This window comes from Bos taurus, chromosome 29 (genome assembly GCF_002263795.3).
Source record: "Bos taurus isolate L1 Dominette 01449 registration number 42190680 breed Hereford chromosome 29, ARS-UCD2.0, whole genome shotgun sequence".
NCBI lineage: Eukaryota > Metazoa > Chordata > Mammalia > Artiodactyla > Bovidae > Bos > Bos taurus.
Window position 1 is genome coordinate 37261343 of NC_037356.1, and position 14350 is coordinate 37275692.

Here is a 14350-nt window from a genome sequence, read left to right on the forward strand (position 1 = left end):
GGAAGCTGGGCCAGGAAGCTGGGAGGCAGGCCTTCTCCCTGGGGCTCCTCCCTCACACTTCTAGGCCCACAGGCTTCCCGCAGGGATGGGGCTGCATGCACCCAGGCAGTGGTCCCCTGGCCCTATGGGCCCTCTTTAATCCCCTCTCCACCCTTGAGCTCGGTTCCTTATATCCCTGAATTCTGGTTCGGGTGTCAGATGCCTTTACAGGTGAGCTGCTTGTGGAGTGGGGATGAAGCAGAGGACGTGGCTCTTTCCTCCTTGATCAGGAGCTTCCCAGAGAGGGATCGAACTGAACACTTCATCCTGTCCCTTGGCACAGCCAAATCAGCCCCCAGGGAAGTGGCCTTCTGGCCAGCCTCTATCAAGGAGGCGCTCTGGGATCGGGATCCGCGGGGCACTAGGACCCGGCGGGGCCGAGGGGCAGCCCGCGAGCCGCGCTCGCTCCCTCCCACCCTCCTGCTCCAGCTCCGGCTCCGCTCCATTGTCTGGGAACTGCAGCCGCCGGGCGGGCGGACCTGCGAACGCGCAGGCAGCACCGGGGACTCACCCGGCCGGGAGATGCCGGGCGGACCGCGGCCACCTGAGCCGCCCGCCTAGTCCCCGCCTTCCTTGGGAAGGATGTGCGCCTGGATGGCGGGGCGCACGGCCGCGGCTCCCCGGGGGCCCCGCGGCCCCTGGCTCTGCCTCCTGGTGGCCTTCGCCCTGGACATCGTGAGAGGTCAGCGGGAGGGACAGGGCGGGGCGAGGGGCAGCCGGGCCCAAACTGAGGCCGGGGACGAGGGATGCTCGGGAGCCGGGAGTCTACGAGTTCTGGGACGAAGCCCCGAGCCGGGTCGCTCGGCAGCGTGCCCGGAGGGTGGAGAGGTCTCACCCCCGGGATCTGGCCCCCAGCCGCGGGCCTCCGTTGCTTCCCTCACTTGCATAACCTGGCAATTCCTTCCTGGTCCACGACCAGCACGGTCCCCGGGCTCTTGCGCGTCATCCTCCCACCCTCGCCGAGTCCCCGCACCTTCCGCGAGCTTCCCCTCCAGCCGGGACGTCTAACCTGGTTGCCCCCTGCCTCGCACGCACCACCTCCCTAATTGGCCGTCCAGAGAGCTGTAGCCCTGTGGCTCCTAGCCCCCTCCCCTCTGCCCAGAACCTGAGAGATCCTCACTGCCTTCCCCCTGCGCCAAGGAGCTCTCTGACCTTGGAGTCTCCAGGGGTTGCCCCATCCATGCCTTACTGAGTATGGGGATCCCTGGAGGAGGGGCAGAGCCTCCCCTGGACCCCAGAGGTGGGAGTCAGGCTGCCCCTGGCGTGGACGGAGGCTGCTAGGTGGATGATGCCAGAGAGAGCGGGGGATAGTGAGACATTTTCTGCCCCCGCCCCCCTCCCTCACAAGAGAGCTGAACTCTGAGTGATGGGAGTCCGTGGGAGTCAGGCCACAAGAGCATGTTGTAATTATCCAGGCAGTGGAGTAGACAAGAGGACCAGAAGCCAGGGTCTGACCCCAGGGAGCCACAGTCACTCACCTGTTACACTTGGGGAGGGAGGAGTGAAGCTTCTCACCACAGGCTGCTTGGAGGGAAGGGTCTTGAAGGAGGTTGAAACCATCCAGTCCCCCATCCCAGCAGTGGGGCTGAGAGTGAACTGGCTCTAGGGCTCCTTTCAGCCACCTGCTCCCCTCCCTGGGGACCCAGCAGGAGCCCTAATAACCCCTCACACTGAGAGAAGAGGAAAGGCTTGTCACATCTATTATGCAGCAGCAACAACCCCTCCTCCAGACAATGTGCCACCGGTTTACAAAGCCCTCCTCTGGCTACCATGTCACTAAATGCTCCTTCTACAGGTGAGGAGCATACTGACCCAAGCTTCATCAAGGCAGAGTTAGGACATAAATGCAGGTCTCCAGGTTCCCAGAGGGCTTCCCTTGTGGCTCAGCTGGTAAAGAATCCTCCTGCTGTGCGGGAGCCCTGGATTTGATCCCTGGGTTGGTTTTCCAAGGGAAGATCCCTTGGAGAAGGGAAAGGCTACCCACTCCAGTATTCTGGCCTGGAGAATTCCATGGACTATAGTCCATGGGATTGAAAAGAGTCAGACAGGACTGAGGGACTTTTACTTCAGGTTCCCAGATCATCCTCTCCAGGAATGGGGGATTCTGGGATGAGTGTGACAAGCCCCCTGGTCAACAGACAAGAAAACTAAATCAGAGGAGGAAGCCAGGGTGAGAGAGCAAGCAATCAAGGAGGGCTTCCTAAAGAAGGAGGCAACATTCACATTCAAGGAGGAGGGAGGCGAGGACAAGAGACCTATACAGTCTAGGGAGTGAAGCCCGCAGGGGCGCAGTGGAAAGCAGCCCAGGGTGGAGAGAGGGGGGGGTGGAGAGACAGGGTGTGTAATGGTGGGTAGCTGGGCTCTTTGACTCCCAACTCTACCACGCTTCAGATATGGAACCCCAGGCCAGTCCCTGAACCTCTCAACTTCATTTTCTACAACCATAAAATGGCATTAATAGTAATAAACCTAGTTCTCAGAGCTATTACAGAACACGGAAGCGTTAACATATGCACAGCATTTAAAATAGTAACTTGCACACAGATAACTTTCAAAAAATTATTATTAAGGCTAGCTAGAGGGGTCCTTTGCCCTTTTGAGTGTTGACTACTTTGACTCTCTCCCCAGGCTTCCGTAGGGTTCCTGCCCCCTACCCCATTCTGGGCTTGTACTCCAATACCCGGTTGGGATGGCATAGAAAGGAGCAAGTTTGGGAAACCAGTGTAAGGTTGCCATGGTGATGACACAGTGGCAGCGAGGGTGGATGCCCAGCCAAGTCTTGCCAAGGACCCAGGGGGCAGAGGAAGGGTCTCTAATTCTACAAAGCTCACCTCGTCACCATCTTTTATTATCACATGGACCCTGTCTGGGGAGGGCTTGGTGTCACACAAATGCCTTGGTGTCAGAGGCAGGTAGGTAGAGGGCAGGAGTGGGTGGGGGAAGAGGAGACATTGAGAAGGTTCTGCTGGTGGGAGGAAGGCTTGGGTCTGTGGAAGGCAGGAGTGACTCAGAAGCTGGCAGTCAGTCCTGGATGGAGATTCAAATCCTGGCCCCCGCTACCTGTGAAATGGGGAGATCCCCACTCCAACATCCTGGGAGAATGGGACTCACAACCCTTTTCTTCCTCCACCTCCCATGACTGCTCTGCCCTGGGACAAAGCTGGGTTCAGCCCCTGCCCGCTCTAAAGCTGCCACGACCCCTACCCCTTCTCCCTCCTTAGTGGACTGTGACCAGGACCCCCTGGACCCAGTCTACCTGCCGGCAGCCCTGGGACTCCTGGATGCCCCTGAGCACTTCCGTGTGCAGCAGGTGGGCCGCTACCCCCCTGCCAACTCCTCTCTGGGCTCCCGATCTGAGACCTTTCTGCTCCTGCAGCCCTGGCCCAGGGCCCAGCCACTTCTCCGGGCCTCCTACCCACCCTTCGCCACTCAGCAGGTAAGGAGGTACCACCAGAGACTCCTGGGCTACCGGGACTCAGAGCCGAGGTCTGCTGTGTGTGGCTCAGGGCCCTTCCACAGCCCTAGCCGCGCTCCCCCTTTTCCAGAGGGGGAGAAGGAGACCCATCAAGGCTCTCTCTTACTAGCCTGAGGTTTCGCTTCCCCCCACCCCCTGTTTTGTTGAGCACCCCCATTCTCCCTCCAGGTGGTCCCTCCTCGGGTCACTGAGCCACACCAACGGCCAGTCCCATGGGACGTGAGGGCCGTGTCAGTGGAAGCGGCCGTGACTCCAGCAGAGCCCCACGCCCGTGTCCTCTTCCACCTCAGAGGGCAGGATTGGCCCCCAGGGCCTGGCAGCCTGCCCTGCGCCCGGCTCCATGCCACACACCCAGCAGGCACTGCTCACCGAGCCTGCCGCTTCCAGGTGAGTGGGGGCCCCCACCTGGGTTGGCCCTGCTGCTGTGCCCGCCAGAAGGTGATCCCAGAATAGGAAAGAGAGGGCTCACCACTTCTGGGAGGTTTGGGGGTCACAGACCACCCGATTCCATTCCTACTCTGCTAGCTCTCACAGGGCCCTGTTATTTGGGGCCCCTTGAGGAGTTCAGTCTATTGTACATGACTTTGGGCAAGTAACTTAATCTCTCTGAGGTTCAGTTTCTTCATCAGTAAAAGGAGATAATAGCAATTCTTACCTCATATGGAGCTGGAATAAAGAAATGAGATGAGGACTTCCCTGGTGGTCCAGTGGTTAAGACTCTGCCCTTCTAATGCAGGAGGCACAGGTTTGATTCTTGGTCAGGGAACTAGGATCCCACATGCTGTGAAGTGTGGTGCAGCCAAAACAAAACAGAAATAGTAATTAAAAAAAAAAAAAGAATAAATGAGACAGATGCAAGAATAGCTTTTGGCACAATGCCTGGCACAAGAGCAATCCCTCAGCGAGTGTTTATATTATTGCTAGTATTGCTTTTATTGTTGCAATTTCCCCTCTTTTGCAGCCTAGCATGGGATTCCACTGGGGAGAGGTGTTCTGTGGGCTGTGGGTTCTGAGAAGCCTGAGCTGTAGTCAGGGCAGTCCGGGGCATGATCAGGGGGAGGTATTGAGGCTGGTTCACTTTGGAATAAGAATGTTCCCAAAGGTAGAAAAGTGGCCAATGGGACGTGTTCTAAGACCTAGCCTGTCGTGTCACCAGCTGGCGTGTCACCTGCTGGCGTCTCTGGCCCATGCTGGCCCTGTATTCGTGGACCCCTTCAGCTCTGGGTTTCCTGCCAGAGGACGGGTGCTGGGGCTCCCCTCCCCCACCACTCTGACCATGGCTGTTGTGTCTTGGCAGCCATCCCTGGGCGCCTGCGTGGTGGAGCTGGAGTTCCCTTCACACTGGTTCTCCCAGGGCTCGGCCACCCGGGCAGAGCTGGCCTACACGCTGGAGCCAGCAGCTGAGGGTCCTGGGGGCTGTGGCCCCGGCGGGGAGGAAGACCCCGGGGAGCAGGCACTCCCAGTGGGCAGTGTGGAGCTGCGCCCAGCGGACCCCCCACAGCACCAAGAGGTGCCCCTGGATGAGGCAGTGACTCTGCGGGTGCCTGACGTGCCTGTGCGGCCCGGCCAGCTCTTCAGCGCCACCCTCCTGCTTCGGCACAACTTCACAGCTGGTGTCCTGACCCTGCGGTGAGCTGCCTGTGTCCCTGGGGATGGGTCAGAGGCAGGGAACTTCTGCAGGAAGACTGGGCAGGTGCCCCCTCTTCTTGGGGTCCTTATGGAATCCCTGACTTCTGCAAAACATGGGTCCATCAAACCCCCTCCAGGCTAGGCACTGGTAGCAGGCAGGACCCTGCCATTGGGCAGGACCTTGAACTTAGAATTGGAAGTAGGAAGCTCCCCTCCCCCCAGCACTTTTCTGAGACTCCTTGGTCCGGTGCAGCTAACGTTGCCCACAATTGTGTCTCCAGGGAGGGGAAACAGGAAGAGGACTTAGAAACTGGGAAATGTGGTGCCTGGGGGTGGTTAATGCTTGGATGCCCCAGGAGAGGTATTTGCCCCAGTCCCATTCATCTACATCTTTTCCCGCTGGCCACCTCACCATGGTCCTTAGCCTTTGGACAGAGTTGGTTCCTTCCCATACAAAGGCCCTCCTTTTCATGTACCTTTCTTTAGGAAGGCCTCCCCACTCCGCCCCAGCCATTCCCCCACCCCGCTGTTATTGTTTGCGTGTGTCCCACCCCTGTGTCTCTCCCTCTCTTCTGCTTACTGGCACCATCATTAGATCTTTCCTAGACTTAAAAGATGCCAAGCCCTGTGTCTCCACTCTGGAGCTCAGGATAGAGCAAGGCCCGGTTCCCCCATGTCCTGAGGGACCCCTAGTGGTAGGGAAGGGGGCTGCATGGACATGGACTGGATCATACCATACCCAGCTCTGCAGGGGCAGGGGTTAGAGGGTGGCTGCTGCTGCAGCGGCTGCTGCTAAGTTGCTTCAGTCGTGTCCGACTCTGTGCGACCCCAGAGACAGCAGTCCACCAGGCTCCCCCATCCCTGGGATTCTCCAGGCAAGAACACTGGAGTGGGTTGCCATTTCCTTCTCCAATGCATGAAAGTGAAAAGTGAGAGTGAAGTCGCTCAGTCGTGTCAGACTCTTCTCGACCCCATGGACTGCAGCCTACTAGGCTCCTCCGCCCATGGGATTTTCCAGGCAAGAGTACTGGAGTGGGTTGCCATTGCCTTCTCCGGGAGGCAGGGGAAATTCATCCTGTCACCAGGAAAGCTTTTTAAAGAAAATGGTATCTGTGTTGCTGGAGGCTTGAAGAATGAGCAGGTGAAAAGAGGAAGGGCAGGGACTTCCCTGGTGGTCCAGTGGCTAAGATTCCATGCTCCCAATGTAGGGGGCCTGGGTTCCATCCCTGGTCAGGGAACTAGATCCCTCATGCCACAAGTAAAAGAGATCGCAGGCTGAAACTAAAGATTCCACATGCCACAATGAAGATCGAAGATCCTGCATGCTACAATCCAGAACCTGCTGTGCTGTGCTTAGTCGCTCAGTCCTGTCCAACTCTTTGCAACCCCATGGAATATATAGCCCGCCAGACTCCTCTGTCCATGGGGATTCTCCAGGCAAGAATACTGGAGTGGGTTACCATGCCTTCCTAGGGGATCCTAGGGGATTCCTAGGGGATCTTCCCAACCTAGGGATCGAACCCAGGTCTCCCACATTGCAGGCAGATTCTTTACCATCTGAGCCACCAGGGAAGCCCAGCTAAGATCCAGTGCAGCATAAATAAATAAATATTTTTTTAAAAAAGAATTAAGGAAGGAAGGGCAGACCAGGCTGAAGGCACAGCTTGAGCAAAGGCTAGAGGCAGGAAGGGGCATGGTGGATGTGTACTTTGGGAGCAGCTGAAGCTAAGGGCGCAATGGAGAGATGTCACAACCGAAGATGAGACTGGACCGACCAACCCTAGAGGGCCTCAGATGCCAGGCTAAGACTTGACCTTGTGGACCGTGGGGAGTCATAAGTGCTCTGTGAATGAGGAGAGCTGTGTGACAGACAGGACCTGCATGGAGATGGGTCCCCCTGGGTTGGAGGGTGGTGAGGAGAAGATTCAGACCAGAGCTCCTTATCTTCCTGCTCCAATCCAGCCCACACTTCAACATACACCACCCGACCCATGACAAATTGTACCTGTGTCCCCTCCCCCAGGATTAAGGTAAAGAAGGGGCTGCACGTGATGGCTGCCCGCCTAGCCCAGCCCACCCTCTGGACTACCAAGCTGGAACGCTTCAAGGGCTCCAAGCACCACACCACGCTCATCACCTGCCATCGAGTCGGGCCAGTGGAGCCAAATTCCAGGTGGGTACTTTCTTTCCATGAGGGGAGGGATGGTCCTAGAGTGCAAGTGGGCAGATTTATGGGGCTGGAGGGGAGGAGGCTGCCACGCGGCCCCCTGTATTCACATGTAGTCAGGCACAAGAGCAGTCAGTCTCCTTCAAGGAAGCAGCACAAAACAGATATCTTTCCTTCACTCAGCTACTATTTATCCATCTTTTGGCACATGCCAGGTACAGTATCTGTGAGTCTTATTCCAGGTGACATCAACCTGTCCTGGTCACCCAGTCACAACCCTCACAGCCACTACCCCATCTCCCACTCCCACTACATGTGTTCATTTTTCCAGGCTGTTAATATTTCCCCCAAAGCCCAGCTGCAGTTCTTAAACACTTATGAACTCCTTATTCATGTCCTGTGTCTGGGTCAAGGCCTTGGACTTTGTAGCCTCTGTTTGAATTCTAGTTCTGACACTTTTTGGATAAATATCTTAGGCAAGCCAGTGAAGCCCACCTCCCCCATTCCCACCCCAGCCTCTGTTTCCTCACCTGTGAAATGGACATAACAATACACCCCTTATAGTTTATGAAAATAAGGTACTGCACAGCAAGTTTCTAGGCCAGTTTCTGGCACATAGTAGGTGCTTGATCAAAGGAAGCTGTGAGGTTCTTTATAATTCAGGGGTTGAGTGCCAGTCCTGGAAGTGAATCTTCTTCCTTGGTGTTTTATGCCACCCTGACAGCTATGGAAGGCAGAGATTAGCAAGCCTCCCTGGGGTTGGTAAAGTGGCTACTTGGATCTTGAGCAGATAAGAACTGGGACTCTGGAGCCAGGATGGTTAGGTTTCATTCCAGCTCTGCCACTTTTCACTGCATGACCTTGGGCAAGTTATATAACCTCTGTACCTCAGTTTCCTCATCTGTAAAATGGGGATAATCATAGGACCGACCTCACCAAGACAGGAAGTGCTCATGACAACACCTGACTGCTAGCAAGCACTCAGATTCTCTCTCTTTTGGCCAGCAGCCCCCTTGAACTGTCCGAGTTCCTGTGGGTGGACTTTTTGGTGGAGAATGGCACTAGTGGGGGCGTGGCGGTCACTCGCCCTGTCACCTGGCAGCTGGAGTACCCAGGCCAGGCCCCCGAAGCAGAGAAGGACAAAATGGTGTGGGAGATCCTGGTGTCGGAGCAGGACATAAGAGCCCTCGTCCCACTGGCCAAGGTAAGGGGTCCACAGCTCTTCCCGGCCAGGCTGGGGGCGAAGAGGTGGAGAGCTTGGGGCTGAGCCTCTGCTGCACCCCCAGGCTGAGGAGCTCGTGAACACAGCACCGTTGACTGGTGTGCCGAGGCGCATCCCTGTGCGCCTTGTCACGGTGGACAGTGGCGGAGCTCTGGTGGAGGTGACAGAGCACATCGGCTGCGAGTCGGCCAACACACAGGTCCTGCAGGTGAGTGGCACGTGGGGGCTGTACCTGCTTGATGCACACGCAGCATTCCTCCTTCCCCAATCAGGTCCCCAAGAGAACAGCTTCTTTTTCTTTTTTTCAATCTTTTGGCCACCCTGCACAGCATGTGGGATCTTAGTTCCCTGACCAGGAACTGAACCTGTGGACCCTGCATTGGCAGCATGGAGTGTTAACCACTGGACCGCCCAGGGAGTCCCAGAGAGCAGCTTCTTCTTGATACCAGGGACCTCATGAGGGGAACCACAGCTCTGGTCCCACCAACTCTCTCCAGAGTCAAGTGGGAGCTGTACTACCCCAAAGCCCCCAACTCAGGCATTTTCCCATTCATTACTACATTGGCAGATGAACTGACATGGGAGGGTTAAGAGCATGTACTTTACAGTGGGAAAGTTTTCATTTGAAACCCATCTTTGTTATCAACTAGCTGTGTGACTGTGGGCAAATCTCAACTTCTCTGAGCCTCTGTTTCCTAAGTTTTAAAATGAAAATATATTTTAAGGATGTTGTAAGAATTAAAAGCACTCTAAGAGGGACTTCCTGGGTGGCCCAGTGGGTAAGACTTCTCTTTGCAATGCAGGGGGTGTGGGTTTGATCCCTGGTCAGGGAGCCAAGATCCCACATGCCTCCTGGCCAAAAAACCAAAATATAAAACAGAAGCAGGATTATAACAAATTCAATAAAGACTTTAAAATGGTCCACATCAAAAAAGAAAAAAAAAGGCACTCTAGGACTGTATTCAGCAAAGCAGGGGCTGAAACACCAGCAGCTGCTGCTGTTACATTTGTTGTTGTTCAGTTGCTCAGTCGTGTCCAGCTCTCTGCCACCCCATGGACTGTAGCACACTGGGCTTCCCTGTCCTTCACCATCTCCCAGAGTTCGCTCACTCATGTCTATTGAATCAGTGATGCCATCCAATCATCTCATCCTCTGTTGTAGAATAATTATCATTATTGGAGCCTTGAAATAATCTGTGAGGTTTAAAAAAAAAAGGCAGGGCAACGTTTCCCAATCAAAGTTCTAAGAGGGGGAAGCCCAGAGGCTTTACTTCCTAAATCCTGGCTGCCTGAGTGAAGGTGTTCTTTGCTACCTGTGCCAGGTAGCATTATGTAAGTGGTTCCTACCTGAGAGTCCTTGGGTAGATAGGCCTGCCTTGCCCTTACCCTTTGTCTACCAAAGCACTAATGAGGAGCCAAACTTGTGCATTCAAACCCTTACCTGCTGGTGGAAAAATTTCGTTGTATGCAAAAAGCCAGTTTCCCCAACAGCCCCAGGTAAACTCAGGGAAGGGCGGTACCTCCCTGGGCAATGGATCTTGGCTGCATGGGAAAATCTCAGGGAAGCCATACCTTATAGTAGAATACAGAATGAATTTCAGCCTTACCCTTTCTTACGGGTAGGAGTCAGGAATACTGTCTGGTCTGCGCCTGTCCGCTGTGGCTAAGCCCACCCCCTGCCCTCTGCCCTTCCACAGGTGTCAGAGGCCTGTGATGCTGTGTTTGTGTCTGGCAAGGAGAGCCGGGGCGCTCTGGGGGTGCGGGTGGATTTCTGGTGGCGCCGGCTGCGGGCCTCGCTTCGGATGACCGTGTGGGCCCCGCTGCTGCCCCTGCGCATCGAAGTGACTGACACCACCCTCGAGCAGGTCCGAGGCTGGAGGGTACCCGGCCCAGCGGAAGGGTGAGTGGAGCCCTGGGGAAGCTGGCTGGCCTTGGCGAAGTCCCTCTGGGACTGAGCGTGCGGGGAGTGGGGCGGGATACCGCCATAAACCCGAATTGGCAAAACTGCCCTGTGGTCTGCGGTTCCTTCTGCCCCTTCCTGCCCTTCACACAGGTTCTGACCGCTGTTTGTAACTGCTGACCTCCACTCTTCTCTTCCTTCCCTGCCTCTTTAATAGTACATATCACTTCTAACACACCGCGTGATCAGGTTAATTTTGTTTGTGGTCTGATTATCCCCCTCCGCATTCCTCCCCTCGAAGGTGAGGGCTTTGTCTATTGTGTTCCCTGCTGTGTCCTCAAGGTAGCACCTAGCTCAGTAACTATTGAGGGGATCTTCCCAGAGCCCAAGGGTGAGGGGGCCTCAGGCCTCAGGAATCTGTCCCCCTAGGCCCTCTAGAGATGGAGCACTAGTAGGTCTCCTCCAATAAAAGAGCGTCCCTCGCCTCAGTTCAGTTCAGTTGCTCAGTCGTGTCTGACTCTTTGCAATCTCATGGACTGCAGCACACTGGGCCTCCCTGTCCATCACCAATTCCTGGAGTTTACTCAAACTCATGTCCATTGAGTCGGTGATGCCATCCAACCATCTCATCCTCTGTCGTCCCCTTCTCCTCCTGCCTTCAATCTTTCCCAGCTTCAGGGTCTTTTCAAATGAGTCAGTTCTTTGCATCAGGTGGCCAAAATGTTGGCGTTTCAGCTTCAACATCAGTCCTTCCAATGAATATTCAGGACTGATTTCCTTTAGGATGGACTGGTTGGATCTCCTTGCAGTCCAAGGGACTCTCAAGAGTCTTGTCCAACACCACGGTTCAAGAGCATCAATTCTTCGACGCTCAGCTTTCTTTATAGTCCACCTCTTACATCCATACATGACTACTGGAAAAACCATAGCCTTGACTAGACGGACCTTAGTTGGCAAAGTGATGTCTCTGCTTTTTAATATGCAGTCTAGGTTGGTCATAACTTTTCTTCCAAGGAATAAGCATCTTTTAATTTCATGGCTGCAGTCACCATCTGCGGTGATTTTGGAACTCCCCAAAATAAAGTCTGTCACTGTTTCCCCTCGCCTCATGCATAGTCAAAGAGTTCCAATTAGGAGCCAGAGGGGACTGAACTCAGCGCCAGCAGGTGGAAGGACCTGACCACTGAGGCGCGACTGTGGGCAGGGCTTGGATAACCTGTCCCCCACCTGGAGGCGGGGCCTCTCGTGGGCGGGGCCCTCGGCCAGCGAGGGGGCGGAGCCCGCGCTGACGCCCCTTCCCCCGGCCGCCCTTTCCCTCAGGGCGCGGGAGCCAGAGGCTGCGGGGGTAGAGGAAGCGGAGCGGCGCGCCCGCGGCTGCCGCCTGCAGTACCAGCGTGCCGGCGTGCGCTTCCTCGTCCCTTTCGCGGCCCATCCGCTGGACGGCGGCCGCCGCCTCACCCATCTGCTCGGTCCGGACTGGCTGCTGGACGTGTCCCACCTCGTGGCGCCGCACGCTCGCGTGCAAGACCCGCGCGTAGCCTCGCTGGAGGGAGGCCGGGTCCTGGTGGGTCGGGAGCCCGGTGTCACCTCCATCGAGGTGAGCAGACGCCCCGAAAAGGGTGTATGGAGGTGACTCCCAGAATATTAATGGGCAGGTGCGAAGAGTGTCGGAAGGGCCCAGAGTGCACCTGGGGAAGTATGAGCCCTGGGGATGGGGGATTGGGTCAAAATAGGGCGGCCGTGTAATGAATGGGGGCGAAGTCCTTAAAGTATGAAGGGCGGGGGTTGGGTGTAGGGGGCCAGGTCTTGAGAGAGGAGGGAACTGTCCCTTAGGAGTGGGATTGTGGTCCAGGTATGTATAAGGTGTGTGGTTGCGGTGCAGAAAGTGGGAAAGCTGCCTAGCTCATAAACCAGATCCCTCCGTAGGGGTGCTGGGCTCTCAGAGGGGAGAGGCTGTCTGTGGGTGATAACTCTTCCCCACTTCCAACTCCCTCTCACCCTCAGGTGCGCTCCCCATTGTCTGACTCCATCCTCGGGGAGCAGGCGCTGGCTGTGACGGATGACAAGGTCTCGGTGCTGGAGCTGCGAGTGCAGCCAGTGATGGGCATCTCACTGGCCCTAAGCCGGGGCACTGCCCACCCGGGGGAGGTCACAGCCACGTGCTGGGCGCAGTCCGCCCTTCCCGCCCCAAAGCAGGTGACACGCTGCGGGGTCAGGGGGTTGAGGTCGACATCTCCAGCTGGGGGTTGATAACCAGAGGGATGGGAGGTACCTCCACCCTTCACCTTAGGGTTTTCAGGATGAGGACGGACTCCCTGTAAGGTAGTGAGCACTCTGCGGCTGGTGGTGATCAAGCAGTGGCTGGCTGGAGTGTGGCAGTGGGAGGTTATTAGAGGGCTCTAACTGAGGACCCTCCTGATGACTCAGACCCTGAGCCGAGTAGCAGACAGGTGATTGACGCATGTCCCCTCTCTCCCTGTGTCTTGTCCCTCTCTGCCTGTGTCTGTTTTCTCTCTGGTCTCTTCTCCTCCATGTGGCCTGTGTCCGTGGGAGTGGTCTCTGTGTGCATGCGTGCGTGCGTGCCCTCGCATGTCTCTGCCCGTGTCTGTGTGCCCCACAGGAGGTGGCCCTCTCCCTGTGGCTGTCCTTCTCTGACCACACCCTGGCCCCCGCCGAGCTCTACGACCACCATGACCTGGGACTGTCCGTCTCAGCTGAGGAGCCCGGTGCCGTGCTGCCAGCTGAGGAGCAGGGTGCCCAACTCCGGGTAGTGGTGAGTGGGGCGGGCACCGAGGGGCTGCCCCTGCACGTGGCTCTGCACCCCCCAGAGCCCTGCCGCCGTGGCCGCCACCGTGTGCCCCTGGCCTCTGGCACTGCCTGGCTGGGGCTGCCCCCTGCTCCCACCTCAGCCCCTGCCCTCCCATCCAGCCCAGCTCGGAGCTCATCGCCAGCCCCAGGAGCCAGCGTGGGTGGAGGACGGTGGGCAGCAGGCAGCATGGGGGGCAGTGGGGATGTGAGGGGCAAGTTCGAGCAGACAGAGGAGGAGGCCAGGAAGGAAGAGGCAGAAGCTAGGGAGGAGGAGGAGGAGGAGGGAGAGGAGGAGATGGTCCCCGCCCCTCAGCGGGTCACTGACCTAGAGCTGGGCATGTATGCCCTTCTGGGCATCTTCTGTCTGGCCATCCTCATCTTCCTGGTCAATGGCGTGGTCTTTGTGCTGCGCTACCAGCGCAAGGAGCCTCCCGACGGTGCCACTGACCCTGCCTCCCCCCAGCCCCACAACTGGGTCTGGCTGGGCACCGACCAGGAGGAACTGAGTCGCCAGCTGGACCGGCAGTCTCCTGGCCCACCCAAGGGGGAGGGGGGCTGCCCCTGTGAGAGTGGGGGAGGAGGAGAGGCCCTGACCCTGGCCCAGGCCCAGGCCCAGGCTCCTCCTACTGGGGCCACCACCAGCTCCTCGGGCACCCTGGCCAGGAAGGAAGCCGGGGGGCGGAGGAAGCGTGTGGAATTTGTGACGTTTGCGCCAGCGCCCCCGGCCCAGCTGCCCGAGGAGCCGGTGGGGGCTCCGGCCGTGCAGTCCATCCTGGTGGCGGGCGAGGAGGACATCCGCTGGGTGTGTGAGGACATGGGGCTGAAAGACCCTGAGGAGCTGCGCAGCTACATGGAGCGGATCCGGGGCAGCTCCTGACCCTCCCAGCCTGCCTGGCCCGGCGCCGTGGGCCTCCAGCCCGGGCAGCCTCCCGTTCATCCTCTGGTGCTTGTTGATCTGAGTCCCTGCCTGGCCCCTTGCCGGGACTCCCACCCAGGCCCCCTCTGCCCTGCCCCTTGTCATGGACCGTGGTCGTGAGGAAGGGCTCGTGGCCCTTATTTATGAGAACCATTTCATCCTAACGTCGGAATAAACTGAGAAGGAGACTCCAG

At 57.3% G+C, this 14350-nt stretch overlaps 1 protein-coding gene across 3 annotated transcripts; it reads left to right on the plus strand.

The window, feature by feature from the left end:
* Positions 1–483: 483 nt before the first annotated feature.
* Positions 484–14349, plus strand: TMEM132A (transmembrane protein 132A). 3 transcript variants are annotated; one of them, XM_005226858.3, is made up of 11 exons: positions 484–721; positions 3261–3475; positions 3683–3901; positions 4812–5143; positions 7167–7316; positions 8316–8514; positions 8597–8740; positions 10230–10432; positions 11753–12029; positions 12437–12628; positions 13053–14349. In XM_005226858.3, the coding sequence occupies exons 1-11, from the start codon at positions 622–624 to the stop codon at positions 14115–14117; spliced, it is 3096 nt and encodes a 1031-aa protein (XP_005226915.1). In that variant the 5' UTR covers positions 484–621; the 3' UTR covers positions 14118–14349.
* The last annotated feature ends 1 nt before the right edge of the window (position 14350 follows it).

Coding starts and splice junctions, on each gene's coding strand:
- TMEM132A (XM_005226858.3), top strand. CDS start 622: ATGTGCGCCTGGATGGCGGGGCGCACGGCCGCGGCTCCCCGGGGGCCC. Junction 5,144..7,166: donor GCTGGTGTCCTGACCCTGCG/GTGAGCTGCCTG, acceptor CCCCTCCCCCAG/GATTAAGGTAAAGAAGGGGC. Junction 12,030..12,436: donor CCGGTGTCACCTCCATCGAG/GTGAGCAGACGC, acceptor TCTCACCCTCAG/GTGCGCTCCCCATTGTCTGA.